General features: G+C 45.9%; 4 protein-coding genes across 5 annotated transcripts in view; 3 read left to right on the plus strand and 1 right to left on the minus strand.

Annotated features, from left to right (window-relative positions):
• LOC120728134 (replication factor C subunit 2-like) overlaps positions 1-6,295 on the minus strand; it is an 8,317-nt gene extending 2,022 nt beyond the window's left edge. The window contains exons 1-5 of the mRNA XM_040022899.1: positions 6,015-6,295; positions 4,092-4,197; positions 3,918-4,019; positions 2,508-2,766; positions 2,165-2,425 (exon numbers count right to left, since the gene is read on the minus strand). Coding sequence (XP_039878833.1) covers positions 2,165-2,425; positions 2,508-2,766; positions 3,918-4,019; positions 4,092-4,197; positions 6,015-6,246 — 960 coding nt within the window. The 5' untranslated portion in view covers positions 6,247-6,295. The remainder of the gene's footprint in view (positions 1-2,164; positions 2,426-2,507; positions 2,767-3,917; positions 4,020-4,091; positions 4,198-6,014) is intronic.
• The window catches only part of LOC120728121 (neural cell adhesion molecule L1.1-like), a 589,469-nt gene that overhangs the window by 71,515 nt on the left and 502,837 nt on the right, over positions 1-15,117 (plus strand). The window lies entirely within an intron of this gene.
• Positions 7,583-12,063, plus strand: LOC120727955 (ubiquitin carboxyl-terminal hydrolase 11-like). Its single transcript, XM_040022570.1, has 4 exons — positions 7,583-7,865; positions 10,947-11,056; positions 11,135-11,266; positions 11,966-12,063. The coding sequence occupies exons 1-4, from the start codon at positions 7,756-7,758 to the stop codon at positions 12,061-12,063; spliced, it is 450 nt and encodes a 149-aa protein (XP_039878504.1). The 5' UTR covers positions 7,583-7,755.
• On the plus strand, positions 12,207-14,803 carry LOC120728147 (ubiquitin carboxyl-terminal hydrolase 11-like). Of its 2 annotated transcripts, none has more exons than XM_040022928.1 (4): positions 12,207-12,392; positions 13,359-13,504; positions 13,679-13,740; positions 14,223-14,799. In XM_040022928.1, the coding sequence occupies exons 1-4, from the start codon at positions 12,347-12,349 to the stop codon at positions 14,326-14,328; spliced, it is 360 nt and encodes a 119-aa protein (XP_039878862.1). In that variant the 5' UTR covers positions 12,207-12,346; the 3' UTR covers positions 14,329-14,799. The 2 variants fall into 2 exon arrangements, with proteins under 2 accessions (XP_039878862.1, XP_039878863.1); XM_040022929.1 differs by lacking the exon at positions 12,207-12,392 and adding an exon at positions 12,529-12,787 and having other exon boundaries at positions 14,223-14,803.

Here is a 15,117-nt window from a genome sequence, read left to right on the forward strand (position 1 = left end):
AGAAACCTCAAGAACCTGAAACACAAACGTCAGAGGAGGAAGAAAAAGCAATGAATGAGGCGTTTCCTCTGAGTGAGCGTGGGTAAACCGAAAAACATGACCTCACCGTCAGATGCACACTAATAAATCTGACCTCTGCTACTATTCTGAGCAAAGGTCTCAGACCCTGATCACATGATCTCACAGACCCGCTGGGCATGTTTGCATGTAAAAGTTCTCAGATGTATGCTGGTCCTCATCTGTGCAGGACCTTCCAGAATCTGGAGTTCCACTCTGAAGTTAACAAGGAGCTGGTGCAGTGAATTAGTAACTGTGACACGCGAGTGCCTCGCAGAGTCCTGAGCAACCTGCTGACGCTCCACGAGGAACGTGATGAAATAAAGGAACTCAACTGTAAAAGATTTCAGTGATTTAACGTGAGCGTTTAAGTGAAAGCCGAGTCAGAAGTTACACCAAAAGAGGAAGCGGCCACAGAAGGACACGCTCAGGGTCAGCAGCAGCATCTGTTCCACGCGGCAGGATTTCACCGTATCCAAGTAACATTAGGGTTAACTCTCTGGTTTCTGTACTCCGAAGGTGGTTCACTTCCTAATGGGGTAAATCGCCATGGCAACTTATACTGCAGACCAACAGGTATGAAATCATCGTCTACTGACCAATCAATTCTCCAGAAAAAGACTGTCATCACTCCTGGACGATTCTCTGCTGGGAGAGCAGGAGCGTCTGAGGAATTTGTGTTTGCCTGATCACTAACAAATGTTTACTTCTTTTTTTCCTGTTCGCAGCACAATCAGACACTTTTCTGTTAGCATTAACATCTGAGGTTGTGTCCAAATTCATGGGCTGCATCCTCCTGAGGACCCGGCCTTCTCTGTCTACGTGGGCCGGGTCCTCAGAAGGTCGGGTAGGCCGGAAGTAAACGGCTGTGAAATGGGACGGTCTAGCCTTCAGATTTGTGTCACCGCTGACTCGGTGGAGTTTAATGAACTCTGCCGTCTGCTCCTTGCTATCTAAAAATATAACAGGACACTGGCGTAAATTCTTGACCGTCTCGGTCAAGAATGTGGTGTATAAATGAAGTTCTACCTGCTCGTCCCCGATGTCTCACACTTCTGTTTAATCAGTTTTCTGTTTGACGTTATTCAGCTGTGTGAAAACTATAACTTTAATCTCAGCCAAATCGATTTACTCACGAATAAAACACTGAAAAAGCCAAACAGTAACATTTGTAGGTTGTCTAAGTGACTTATATATCACGTTTAACCTGAGTAGCAAAAGACCGCGATGATGTGAAAATGATGTGCTGGAGTTGTGCCGTTCTCGGCGGCTCCAGTGACCTCGAGCTCCCGGTCAGCTATCGAGCTGGTGGGTAGCAGACGACTCCGAAAACATCGAAGCACTTTTGCAAATATGCGATATCTTGATAAACAGAGCAGATATTTGATGTTTGCACAGCTACTTTCTCGCCTGAAAATATGTTAAAAGTTTATTTTGTGACCCAGAAAGAATAATAAGAGTAATTTTAATTTTAGTAGCGGCCGCCATTGTTGGAAACTGGAATTGGCTGGGCCGCGCTATGAATTCTGGGATATGGTGGGCAACGAAGGACACACCCGACCCATCCTTCAAATTCGGGGAAAAGGAGTACGCATTTGTCGGCTGCATTCGGAGGAGTCTACGAATTTGGACAGCCTTCGGCGCGTCGCTGTGACGTAATCGGTCTACGAATGCGGCCTCAGGAGGATGCAGCCCATGAATTTGGACACCCCCTGATACTAAAACAGAACAACTACACTCAACTCGTATCGTGTACAAACACTATATTTGAATTCTGCTTATATATTTAATCTCAAAAGTGCATCATGCTGTGACGGGAATGTCCTTGAATTACTGTGGTGATGTATAAGCGTAGTTCTACACTGACTGCTTACCTGCTCTTCCCCGATGTTTGGTAAATGAGTCCAGATAACGACGCCTGCCTACGAACTCACTTCTGAAAACACTAATGGCGGTGTACGAGTGAAGGGCTTTATTCATTTTTATAAACTGCTGATGCTGATATAATAATCTGCCTTCACAGAGCAGCTGCCATGTGCTGGGACCACCAGAGGTTTACAAGTTGTCACGATCAGCTGATTTTTTTCGGCGCCGTTGATGAACTCACCTTGATGAACTCCAGCTTCAGGTACTCGGCCATCTGGTAGGTCTTACAGACCCTGAAGATGTTCCCGATGATGTCCACTGGAGAGTAGCCCAGCGCCCACAGCTGCTCCACGACTTTGTAGGCCTCGTCGATGTTCCCGTCCACGCAGTGTCCCAGCATGCTTTTCACCATCAGGGGGTGGGGCTCGTCGCACACCTTAAACACGTTCTCGCTGTTGATGTAGCCAAAGCCGGAGTGAGTGGACTGCAGGTTGTTCAGCGCCTGGAGAGAAAAGGCCAAAACAAGTTCAGAAAATCCATGTTCAACCTCTGGGATGAGCGCCTGACTAAGCTCCGCCCCTCACCTGTCTCATGTCTCCCTGCGCAGTGAAGATGATGGCTTCCAGTCCATCGTCGGACACTGAGAGGCGCTCTTTCTCCACCACTTCCTGCAGCCGGACGAGGATCTGGCCGTCGGTCAGTTTGGAGTAGCGCAGCACGGCGCAGCGGGACTGGATCGGCTCGATGATCTTATCGGAGGCGTTGCAGGCGAGAGCGAAGCGCGTCGTCTTCGAGTAGATCTCCATGATCCTCCTCAGTGCCTGCTGAGCTCCGTCTGTCATGCTGGGAGGATGGAAACGTCACAGAAACTGCTCTCAAATCAGCGTTCACGCCAGACTGACTATTTTACTGTCAAACAGCTTCGCCTACACCCCCACCTGCCCACCCACGGCCTGAGGTAACCCACGTCACTCAGGCCACTCACACACAGACTCTATACTCACATCAAGTCCTTTGCACTACTTATGTTTTTCTCCTATTTGTTGTTCATTGCTGCACAGTGTGGAGCACCCATCATATTTTTGTACATGTACAATGACAATAAAGGGCTATTCTATTATATTCTGTTCTGTTCTATTCTGTTCTATCCTGTTCTTTACTGTCAAACAGCTGCTGCCGAGTCACATGTGATGGAGGGCAGGTACAACTGAGCAGGATGTCCGGCTGCATCTACGCATCAGTTACACCATGACTGATGTAAACTTTTTATTTTCATTCACAGCTTATATTAAGTTCACTCTGATAAAACGTAAAAAAGCCTAAATTTATGTACGTTTTTATTTATCATTCAATTATTAGTGTTGATATTATTCAAATATGTTAAAATGTTGTTTGTGCAAAATGTATATTATGACACAAACAGAAGGAGCCGGTCCCCACCGTTATGGGACGATATCGATTTAATGTTTTTGATATCTCGGCGGACTAAAACAGATTTGTCCTACAGCAGCCACCGTAGCCAGGAGCACACCCTAGACTTGGAGGGATGAGAAAATAACTCAGTTGACTGCAATCTACTGACATCTAGTGGTGGGATTTTCCACCTCTGATGAAGTGTGTGATGTCAGTAAAGTTTTACTTGCTTGTCATTTTCACTCTGCACAAACGGACTTTACGACCGAAGGACCTCGGCTGAGAGATTTGTTGGTTTTTTGTGCTTTTTTAGAGAACAGTTGACTTTCGCCGTTGTGTGCAATGCAGTGCTACTGAAGCTTGACTCGTTCTGTGGCTTTCGTGGGAGCGAAGCATGTTTTCTGGAGCTTTCACAAAGACGGGGACCAAGAGACAAAAGCTCAGTGTGAACATGACCGACGAGGGCGCTGCCAGCAGATCTTTCTGCTGGCAGCGCCCTCGTACTTCATGTTACCTTGAAGTTTTAGCCGAAGTATTGGAATTTCCTTGTTTTTAAAAAGGTCACTGCACAGCTTGCTTACCTGTCGGCTTCGTCCAGAATGATGATCTTGTGCCGTCCTTTGGGCAGTGTGACCTTCTGCTGAGCAAACATCTTGATCTTGTTCCTCACCACGTCGATGCCCCTGCAGATAAAAAGCTTACAGTCAACTCCCAGTCCACCAAACAACCAGAGGTCGTCCTGAGCGGCGCCTCACCTGTCGTTGGAGGCGTTCAGCTCCAGCACGGCGTCCTTCATCGAGGTTCCCAGCAGAGCGCGGGCCAAACACAAGATGCTGGTGGTCTTTCCAGTGCCGGGAGGACCTGAATAACAACATGCATGACTCAGCCAGGGTTCCCAATTATCTGCCTGGTGGTAGGTGGTGATTATGCAGCACACATCTTTAATGACTAAAGCGTGAGAACACAATTCTTGTTTGTTTTAAAAATTGGATTTTTTCTAATCCACACGGGTTCATATGTAGAAATATTCCCAGACTAATATTTGGTTAAATGTCCCTTAGCAAGCTGCACTTTGACCTGATCCTTTTAGTTGCCATCAACTAGCTTCTGTTATAACTGACTGGATATGTGACCGCTGTGGTGAATTGGTGAGTTTCCTGATACAGGTTTTATTAGCCTGTTGCACAGAAGACTGACAGGAAAGCAGAAGGAGAGAGAGGGGAAGACAGGCAGCAAAGGGTTCAGATTCGAACCTGGGCCAGCCGTCCTCAGCCATACGGCATATGGTCACCTGCTCATCACTGTGAGCTACACTGGCGGCCCCACAACCAACTTTTAAGTGTAGTTCAAAATTCTCAGAGTTGAGATCAGACTTTTGGAAAGGCCATTCCTTAATGTTATCCAAAACTACTTTTGATGCGTGTTTGGCCCATTAGAACCAACAACAAACACACAACTGTGTCTTAGTTTCAACCATCTAATTGATTTGATTTGAGATCAAGCTGACTAATTGGGAGATTGTCATCCTCCTTCATCCTTTGTGGAATGTACCAGTACCATTGGCAGCAAAACAGTCCCAGAGCAGGATGCTGCCATTACTAACGGCTTGACAGTTGGTGCAGTGTTCTTGGGTTTTCAAGCATCATATTAACTCCTACAAATATACCTCCTTTCATGGAGTCCAAACAGCTCAATCTTTGTCTCCTCTGACCATGAAACGCTTCTCCAGAAGGCATTTGGCTTGTTCATCTGGGCAGCTGCAAATTTCAAGTGAGCTTGAAGGTGTCGATTTTGGATTATGGGCTTCTTCTTTGGTCATCTTAGTTCACGGAGATGCAAAACTGGCTTCACTGTGGACAGTGACACTGGTGGTCCAGCAGTTTCCAGCTCATGGCAGTGTTGTGCCACGACGGGTCCTGAGTTGTTCCAGAACATCCTAACAAATTTCCTTGCACCCGAGGGAAAAGTTTAGGTTTTCCTCCAGACACATCTCCAACCTTACAACCTCGAAACTGCAGTTGTTTACAAATTACTAAAAGACAACTCTCCAACTTGTGAATTTACAGTTGTCCTTGTTAGAACTACACCGGGCTCTGAACATTCATAAATCCAATGAATGCATATATATTTTTAATTTTACATTTAATAAAGATGTATGCTGTACAATCATTTCATCTTGGAAAAAGAAAAGGTCAAAGAAATGAAAGCCCTGAATGACCCTGATAGTCATACCTCTGGTGACTGGATGCACAGCTGTATTTGGGATCTAGTTTTTTAAGTTGTGCGTGACTGAGCTCAGTCAAAAGAAAGCGTGAATAAACGGCACGTGGTCTTTAAAGTAAACCGATGAGGAACATAACACCATGTGTCAGAGATCTGTAATGTTGCATTACATTTTGGTAAAATGATGGTCAGATTTCCATCATAAAAAAGTTGTGCTTCTCAACTCTGAAAATGTGCTTTTTTCCCCTGCCAGGTACAAAAGTCATTTGGGAGTTTCTCAGCAGGTAATCAAACTTTTTGGTAACTTAGTTCTTCCTCGAAGTAGCTGTACTGTTTCTTCTCCTCCATACAAGCTTCCTGTAAATTAATCTCTAACCTAGCGGCAGCCTGGGGAGCACGTAACCCTTCCAACCCTGTGCGTGAGAAGTCCTAACCGTGTAAAAGTCCTCACTGACCTGCGATGATTATGTTGGGGACGTTTCCCTCTCTGGCGAAGACCTCCAGCCTGCTCACCGTCTCCTCGTTTCCAACAATCTCGTTCAGCTTCAGCGGCCGGTATTTCTCCACCCACGGTAGCTCGTAAGCGCTCCCGGAGCCTTTAGACGAGGACTCTCCGGCCTCCGTGTCCGCCTTCTGTCCGCTTTCTGTGGGTTTCTGCTTACACTCAGTCTCCATCTCCACATCCATGATGTCTGTTTCTGCTCCCTGACAGCCCGCGAACGGAGGTTTCCCTCCCTGACAACAGCGCCACAGCAAACAAACTCCTCATTGGCTGAGTGTTTATGGGCGAAGGTCGTGATTGGCCAAGGAAAACCTCGCGATGTTTCACATTCACAACAGTATAAACGCGAGGTGTTAATAAAAAAAAAGCGTTTCACGTGAAAGCGAATTTATTTACTCTTTCAAGTACATGTAATCGTATTTTTATTTATTTATTTTTTTTTTTTGGGGGGGGGGTCTTTTCAAAATCCAACATGAATGATTTACTTTAAAAATGAAACGAGTAGTCGATTATTTCAGAACAGAACCATATTGTTAACAATTTAAATAATCATTTTAATAGCTTAAACTAAACATTTACTCATTCCTGCTCCTTTGTTATTGACATTTTAGGACCTTCTTGTCATGCTTGAAGTTTTTTTTTCTTTTGTTTAAACAAAAATACATCAGTAATGCACATTTACCCGTTTTCTTGCTATTTTACATGAAAATTATTTACACGTTGTTTTCAGTGGCTGCACGTAGTTTTGAAATGGGTTATATCCTTACACACAGGCACACTCATGCTCAGTATCAATTATTAGGTACACTGGAGTTTAAGTTGGTTCTAATGGGCCAAACGTGTTCCAGGAAAATTACACCAATACCACCATCACCACCACCACCATTATACCACCAGCAGAAGTCTGAACTGTTGACACAAGGCTGGATCCATGTCTTTACGTTGTTTATCCCAAATCCTGAGCCAACCGTCTGAAAAACAAATCAAGGCTCAGACCACGTAACATTTTTCAGTCTCAGTTTCGTGTTATTAGCTGACAGTAATGGTCTTCTGCTGCTGTAACTCATCTGCTTCAAGCTGTTGTGTATTCAGAGATGGTCTTTTACATGCCTCGGTCGTAACTGGTTGTATGACTTGTTGCCTTCCTATCAGCTCTGACCTCTGGCCTCAACAACACATTTTATCCCAGAGAACTGCCGCTCACAGCCAAGACACAACACAGAACGGGACAAATTAAATCGATCTTCTCTTTGAAATAATTTTCTTAATTTTTTGCTGTGTTCAATTTTGTGACGCTTTATTAACTTAAAAAAAATATTTAAATGAATTCTTTACGTTTGCTGCTATTTGTTTATGATTCTCTCCATATAATTTTTTTTATAAAAATTATATTTTTTATCTTTTCTTACTTATCTAAACGTAGTCTGTTTGTTTTATTTAATATTTTATTTTAATTTAATATATTAGTTTTGGTGTTTTGCTTCCCCTGCTGGTGACTCCGGGGTAGTTCGCGCGTCTCCTGCCGGAATTCGTCATCGTCCGGGTCTGAGCCGTTTCCTACTTCCGCAAACAGAGGGCTGCGAGCTTCCCCGTTTATCGGCAGATCAATGCGGCGGCGGACTTCTGCTTCTCATTTCCTGGCTCTCTTTAACATTTCCGACACCTCTGACATTTATGAGTGATTGATCGGCGTCATGACGGCCAACAGCCGCTGCTCCGCCGCGGAGTCCCCGGGCCTGGAGACCCAGCGACGGGAGATCGAGTCTCTTCTACGGGAGTGCGAGCTCCGCGCTGGGGAGAGCTGGTGAGAGTCCGACCGCCTCTCCGCTCCACACATACACACACACACACACACACACACACAGATAAACACGGTGACAGGGCTAACGATTATCTCCACACGGGTAACGCTGCTAAACGGTGATTAACCGCTTTAACTGTGGGGTGGAGCAGCTTTGGTGTGGCTGCTGGAGTTTTTCTGGGACGGTTTAACGGCTCAATGCTACGTGTTAGCCGTGTTAGCTTATGCTAAGCAGGCAGACGTTGCTCTGACCTAGCATGCGCTGTTAACGTTAGCCTGTCGACCAGCTGTCTCCGGTGAGGCGTTCAGGGTCGCCTCGTATCCCCCGGATCGTATTTTTATTTATCACCGAAGCCGAGCCGGTTTCAGTCCCAGTTTATTCTCCTCTGGGCGACCTCCTGCTCATTTAGGAGTTGGAATGCAGAGCAGGGCCGCCAGTAAATATTTTCAGTTTCATTTTCCAGTGAAGAAGGAAAGATTTAACACTCTGTCACGACTGAAAGTGAAATAGAAAAATATGATTGAAACATTATCAGCAGGAATGATATTTGTAAATCAGCTGATCAGTCAGCTCTTCATCAGACCGGCTTTTCAAAATAGTCTAATTAGTTCGTCAAATAGTGACAATCTATAATTTATTAACCTGTTTGTGGACTCTGAGTTTTCATCTGTCTGGTCTCATATATACCGATCTCTGTCCACTTACTCACAGTTAATAGTTTGCCCCTTTTAAAAGGAAAGAAAGTTCCAGTGAATTAGGCTTTAACACCCAGGTGAGGTGAGGACACGAGGCAGGAGTCTTTGTGGACTGTGATGTTCACAGAAGACATTGTGATTTGAAAGACAGGTGGCTGAGCTTAAGGTGCTCAGATCTTCACAAGGAGTGAGCAGGATGGGCGGGAGTGGAAATGAGTACACAAGCTCAAAGTTAGAGAGGCATGGGTGCGATGGTTTGGACACGTGCAGAGGAGGGATAGTTGATATACTGGACAAAGGATGGTGAAGACAGAGCTTCCAGGCAGGAGGAAAAGGGGAAGACCTCAGAGAAGATTGATAGATGTAGTGAAGCAGGACATACAGACGGCTGGTGTGACAGAGGAGGATGCTCAGAGGTGGGGTGGGCAGGAGGCAGATGATCTGCTGTGATGATCCCTTGTTAGGGGCCGACTCCACAGTGTAGTGGTTCAGACCGTTTGTGCACACAGCAGGAAACACAATTCCCTCTGGTGCCCACGAGGAGCAGCTGGAAGTAGCTTTATTTCTACGTTTTAGGCATTAAAAAGAACTTGGGTGGGCTATCATCACACATCCACGACAGTTTGTTTTTTCCTTGTTTGCTCGGTGAGATTAGATTTGACTGCACAAACAGGAGAAGCGTGCAAAGTCCTCACCATGAAAGCGTCTTGTTTCAGCCAAGTGAACTTAGCTGAGCAGAGAGTAAAAGCAGCGTTAAATGTTATTACTGCGTTTTTATTTTTCACCTTTTCTGGATGGATGGATAACTCTTCAGAGTTATTTCAAACTTCAGCAGACACTGAAGGATTCAGTGCTGTGTGAGTGCAGCCTTTATTAAACCCGGCAAGTCTTTGAAAACACATTTTTATTTCGAGTTATTTCATTTGTAAAAAGCTTTCAGTGAAATATTGTTTTATTAAAACATTTAAAAGACGATGACGGTCAGTGAGAATTCTGCTGCGATCACAGAAAGTACCTTTAAAGGGAAACTCGGTGTGTTTACGGGTGCAGCGAGCTGCTGATTAACTGAGATGCTGATTGACAACGGCTGCATCAGACATGCGACAGGAAATAAACAATAAAATCCAGGCGCTGGTTAGAACACGCCCCTCATCCCTTCACACTTGAAAAAAACCCGACTTCAGGGTCTCAGAAGCAGAAGCACCGTGACTCTGCAGGTTTGCGGCGCTGCAGCGTCAGACGTCACCAGGATTTACTTTCTGTTCAATATTCAAATAAATGACAAAGCAGGCCAGCGGCTGCTCACAGGTTTACAGTGAGGCCATCCAGGCTGACAGTTTGATGCTTCTGTTTGGGGCTTTTGCTCACATTTACACCTGCAGGAGATCAGCCACAGATGGAAAATTATTTATCCATACAAGAAAGTGCCAGCTACATTTTTTATGCAGCGTCGGCAGGCAAAGCGGTTTTCTGTCAACAGGAATAAAAAGAATAATGAGTCCTTAAAAGCAGAACAGCACAGAGACCGAGCGCTGCAGTCTAACCTCTGAGGGCTGGTGCTGCGATGGATTTTCATTCCAATCCAAACCATCAGATTTATTAACGCCTGCCACTGTGACGCTTCCTGCTCTGCTGCTTTGGTTTTAGCAGCTTTGGTTTCACATCTAATTTTGGAGCAGGTCGTGTCTCTGCTGCAGCTTCAAATATGACAGAAAGTCTCCGGTTTGATGAAAACAGGTTAGAAATGTGGGATCATGAAGTGATGACTAAGTTAAGCTCCGGCTTTTGCTTCTGGCCACAAAGAAAGCAGAAGAAATGCCAAACGTTAAGATCACCATGAATTTATTTTAGCAAAACATCGATATTTGCTGCTTCTGGCGTCTCAGGAGCAGTGATGTCACACTAATGTGAACTGTTTACGGTGATTTATGTAATCTGTTCTTGATTTCACATTAGTGTGATTTCCCAGCCTGCTGCTTTTGTTTGGACTGTTCTTAAAAAGAAAATCCACTAAAATAAAACCGTGACAGAGAAATAATGTCTCTGACACGTCATCCTGTCACTTCATTTTTAGGCAAAAATAATGAAAATAACGACTTATTTAAAGGTTTTGGTGCCTTCATCAGGATATTTTGGGGGTTTCCACATTTTGGTTGAAGAAAACAAATGATCAGCAGCCACTTTGTTTCTTTGTTTTGTTTATCAGGTATTAACTGATTATTTAAGTAATTCTTACTCCCGTTCCTGGCAGTAATCTCAGGTAAGACGTCGATTCATTCGTGTTCGGCTGATTCGTTGGCGGTAAAGTTTATGATGGAGGCAGCAGTGTTTTATGAATGTGTCTCAAAGAGCAGTGTAATAATGTGTGTGTGTGTGTGTGTGTTGTAGGTATGTGGTAGATCGCCGCTGGTTTGACCAATGGAAGGAGTTTGTGGAGACTGGAGATCAGAACTCGACGTCTTTCCCGGGTCAGATCGACAACGCGGAGCTGTTCGAGGGTCAGTTACGCTTCGTTTGCTTCAGCGAGACACAAAACGATTTGTTTCCTTGAGCGAAGTGTCGTGTCCTGCTTTCAGATCTGGACTCGTACCACCTGAAGGATCGTCTGGTGGAGGACGAGGACTTTGTGCTGGTGCCGGCAGAGGCGTGGCACAAGCTGCTGTCTTGGTACGGCATGGTGGACGATCAGCCGCCGCTAGAACGCAATGGTAACGTCACCACGCGCCGCGCGGTACCCTGAGTCCAGAATGAGAGCGGAGAGTTTTTTGTTGGTGAGGGTTTGAAACACATAAAAATGAAAAACCTCCCCTGATGTAAATTGGCTGTTCTCGCCTTCAAGGCGTCTCCTCGCACAGCTCTGCACTGCTTGTAGTCTGCTGCTGCGTTTACATCACTTCCTGGAATCCCTGTTTTGCATCTCTTTCTCACATCTGAGCGCCGCCGGTCAGACTGAGGATCAGTGCTGACCCCCGAGGGCGGAGCAGCAGGGCAGGAACGTCACCGTGATCGTCACTCTCTCTGTGACGAGTTTTTCCTGTAATCCTCGTGAGAAAGGACGAGCCTTTTAAGCAAAACTAGTATGAGCTTGTCAACTGATATGACGGGTGGAATAAAATGAAATGATACAGAAACAAGAGGGCGAATGAAAACTTTGACTTTTTATTAAGCGGCCGGGATAACTGCTGCAGACTCGTGACGTGCTCTCTTTTCCTGGTGAAGTTTGCGCATCGTTTTCATGTAACTTCCACGTAAATTCAGATATTTTAAATCATGATGGTCCCGATCCGTCCTTAGGCAAACATTTGTCTGCACGCCATCACCGTCTTTGTTCGCTACGTGACAGATCTGGCAAATTTGTCTGTTGACTGAAATAAAACTTCACGATGAAGACTCGTGTTTCTGATGAGACTCGCTGCTGCGAGGTGCGAAGCAGCAGCAGCAGCCAGAGCTGCACGAGGAGGCGAGGAACGGCAGCGAGCAGAGAGCTTTATGGGCAGAGCCGTGAACTTTTACCATAATGCATCTGCTGGCAGCCACGCTGTGGTGAGCCGACCCTCAACTGGTGACAGGAGGAAAGTCCCAGCAAAGTAAAATCATTCGCTTGTGTGAAGCATGGTTAATGTTGATCAAAGGGTAGGAAGCAATATTAGTAATGGTTATGGCTCAGACAGGTTAGTGTAGTGACAACTGTGTGTGTCTGTGTGTGTGTGTGTCAGGTGGTGGACCTGCCCAGCACTCTGAAGGTGGAGGTTTACCCCATCGAGATCTTCCTCTGCCTCCACAGCAACATGGAGAACGCCGTCACCACAAAGTTCAGCCGAACCGACAGCATACGTGAGTCCGTCTGTAGCTTTGTGTGTCGGCGAGGTTAATGCTAACGAGAGGAGAGGTTCACGTTTAATCGGCCTTTTCTCTCCCTAAAGACAAAAAATGCTTCGTAGTTTAGTTTCTTTCCCAGACTTTAATAAACCACACTCGTCCAAACCTGCCGGCTGCCGGTGCATCCATGTCATCCAGGTGACTGCATGTGGCAGATTACATGCACAGGAGCGGCTTCACACCGCGTGACGCAACAGAAACACAAACAAAGGCGGCAGACAGAGTTTGGAAATGAGTGAATAACCGCCTGGTAACAATGAGCCGATAAAGCTCAGGCTACCCAACCTGTTCTCAACCAACTAGCTGTGAAGGGGAGCTGCTGTCAGTTCATTCTGAGGTTACCTGTTTAGGTAAGGAGAAGGCGGGACCTGCTTTACATGTGAGCTCATTTTCTTTTTATGAATCAGATTCAGTTTTAGAGCAAATTTGACAGCAGCAGCTGTGAAGCTGTGTGATAAATACATATATACAGTAATAAAGAGGTCACTGCTTAGTTACTTATTACTGAGGAAAACTGAAGCCTGTGGAAAGGTCGTCTCTCTACAAACGAATAACTCAGAAAGATTTAAAGACTAAACCTGATGACATTCACTCATGAAACTTCACCTGAGGACAGATTCCTCCGTCACCACGTACAAAGTCACGCTGCGCTGCAGTTTGTTGGGTCGCAGCATTAATTAAAGGAAGTTTAACTTCCGCGGCGTTGCAGAGTTCTCGCATCAGTTTCAGTGCTGTGGTCTCTCTGTTTCACGAGCAGGAAGGGGGCGGTTCATCACGAGCGTCGTGTTAACACGTGTTCGTCTTTACGTTAACAGGAAGCTGATGTCAGGGGCAGAATATGTTCCCCTGAGGGTTCGTGAACAGCTGTTTCAAACACGGTGCTGTGTGTGTGTGTGTGCGTGTGTGTGTGTGTGTGTGTAGACTCGATCCAGAGGGCGATGTGTCAGGCCTTCTCGGTACCTCCGGGCTCAGAGTGCCGCCTGTGGATGAAGAGTTCGGACAGCAGCTGCGAGCGTCTTAGGAACGTGCACATGAGCGTGCTGGACGCCTGCTTGAGCTCGGGGATGGTGAGCATGACGCTACAGTCTTAACGTCGCTGCACGTGTGGAATAATTCTCCTCATAGCACCACTCTAAAATAACAAGCTGTCCACCTCAGAGATAAGCTGGAACATGCCTGTGTGTGTGTGTGTGTGTGTGTGTGTGTGTGTGTGTGTGTGTGTGTGTGTGTGTGTGTCTCAGACGGTGATCATGGAGACGAGGAATGCAGACGGCACCTGGCCGAGCTCCAGGCCTCAGATCATGTAAGCGCACTCGCCTCTCTCGTCGCTGTCATCCTTCTCCACGTTCCGTCGTCTCTGCTTTTCTTCACCTGCTTACTTTGAGTTTTTTTGCAGGAATTTTTTTCTTGTTCCTTTTTTTATTTGTCATTTCCTCATCTTTGATTTCACCTCTTCCTGTTTGGAGAAGTTGCGTGATACCATCACCATCGTGATGTTTGTCTGTCGCCCTCTCACACACCAGATGTCACAAAAAGTGTTAAAATGCTTCCTTCATTGACTCGACTGTTGATCTGAATGATGAAATGTTAGGACAGCTGTGCGCTTTAATGAATTCAGCTGGTCCGAGCATGTTTCAGCTGACTTTCCCACATATTTGGTCAGCTGACCCTTTGTTTTGGTTTCCTGTTCAAGAGCAAGACGGCGTTTCTGTCACCGTAACGCTGCTCAGGTGTTGTAAATGCTCCCGTGTGCGAGTCTGCGGCTGACTCTGTTCTCGATTGCAGGAGGAACTCTGTGGAGGAGCAGGACTCGTACAGAGGGCAGCCGGGCGTCTGCGGCCTCACCAACCTGGGCAACACCTGCTTCATGAACTCGGCGTTACAGGTTTAAACTGATTTCTTTTACTTTGGTTGCTACACCAGACACATGGATCATGTGACAGAGAGAGATGTCACATGGCTGAGCAGGTGACGTCCATCAGGGCGGGGCCTGGGTTGGACTCCAGCCGGGACCACTGACACAAATACCTGATACTTGCGAGTGTCAGTCAGGAAGTGCAGTCCAGACCATTAGCACCATTTGCATGAATGCAAACCCAGCGCTGACGATGTTGCTGCGTCGAACATGAATGAAAACAGGACGCTGTGATTCACAAACCTTTTGTTTTTATCTTCTGCTGTAACCAAATATGTGTTTTTGTGATTTTACACGGCGTCCCGACGTGTTCTGTTTTTATTAAGTATGCAGTGACTTGTTGGTCGTGGCAGAGGCTGCAGGTTTCTTCCTGTTCAAAGGGAGTTTTTCCTTCCCACTGTCGCCAAAGTGCTCATAGGGGGTCATATGACTGTTGGGTTTTTCTCTGTATGTATTATGTAGGGTCGACCGTACAGTGCAATGAGGCGACTGTTGTTGTGATTTGACGCTGTATAAATAGAATGATTTGAACTAGTTTAGTTTGTAATTGGACATTAGACGCTTTTCTTCTTCTTCCAACTTGTGGTTTGTCGTTTGTGCTACGGTCCCCGCTCGACTAGAGAACCAGATTAGAAGACTTCATTGTCATTCATACAGGTATGTTTGGTGTTTTTTGTTAGACTGAAGCTTGTTTTCATTTTGGCGCCTTCAGTGAGAGACGTTTGCGTCTCTTTCACTCGTCACTCTGACTGCAGCTCGAACGCC

This window comes from Simochromis diagramma, unplaced genomic scaffold (genome assembly GCF_900408965.1).
Source record: "Simochromis diagramma unplaced genomic scaffold, fSimDia1.1 OVJJ01000308.1, whole genome shotgun sequence".
NCBI classification, from domain to species: Eukaryota; Metazoa; Chordata; class Actinopteri; order Cichliformes; family Cichlidae; genus Simochromis; species Simochromis diagramma.

What these genes read in the sequence shown, in the direction of transcription:
- LOC120728147 (XM_040022928.1), top strand. Translation starts at nt 12,347, where the DNA reads ATGGAGAACGCCGTCACCACAAAGTTCAGCCGAACCGACAGCATAC. An exon ending in CAGCCGAACCGACAGCATAC is followed by an intron (nt 12,393 to 13,358) that starts GTGAGTCCGTCT and finishes GTGTGTGTGTAG; the next exon opens with ACTCGATCCAGAGGGCGATG. An exon ending in CCTGCTTGAGCTCGGGGATG is followed by an intron (nt 13,505 to 13,678) that starts GTGAGCATGACG and finishes TGTGTGTCTCAG; the next exon opens with ACGGTGATCATGGAGACGAG.
- LOC120727955 (XM_040022570.1), top strand. Translation starts at nt 7,756, where the DNA reads ATGACGGCCAACAGCCGCTGCTCCGCCGCGGAGTCCCCGGGCCTGGAG. An exon ending in CTCCGCGCTGGGGAGAGCTG is followed by an intron (nt 7,866 to 10,946) that starts GTGAGAGTCCGA and finishes TGTGTGTTGTAG; the next exon opens with GTATGTGGTAGATCGCCGCT. An exon ending in CAACGCGGAGCTGTTCGAGG is followed by an intron (nt 11,057 to 11,134) that starts GTCAGTTACGCT and finishes TCCTGCTTTCAG; the next exon opens with ATCTGGACTCGTACCACCTG.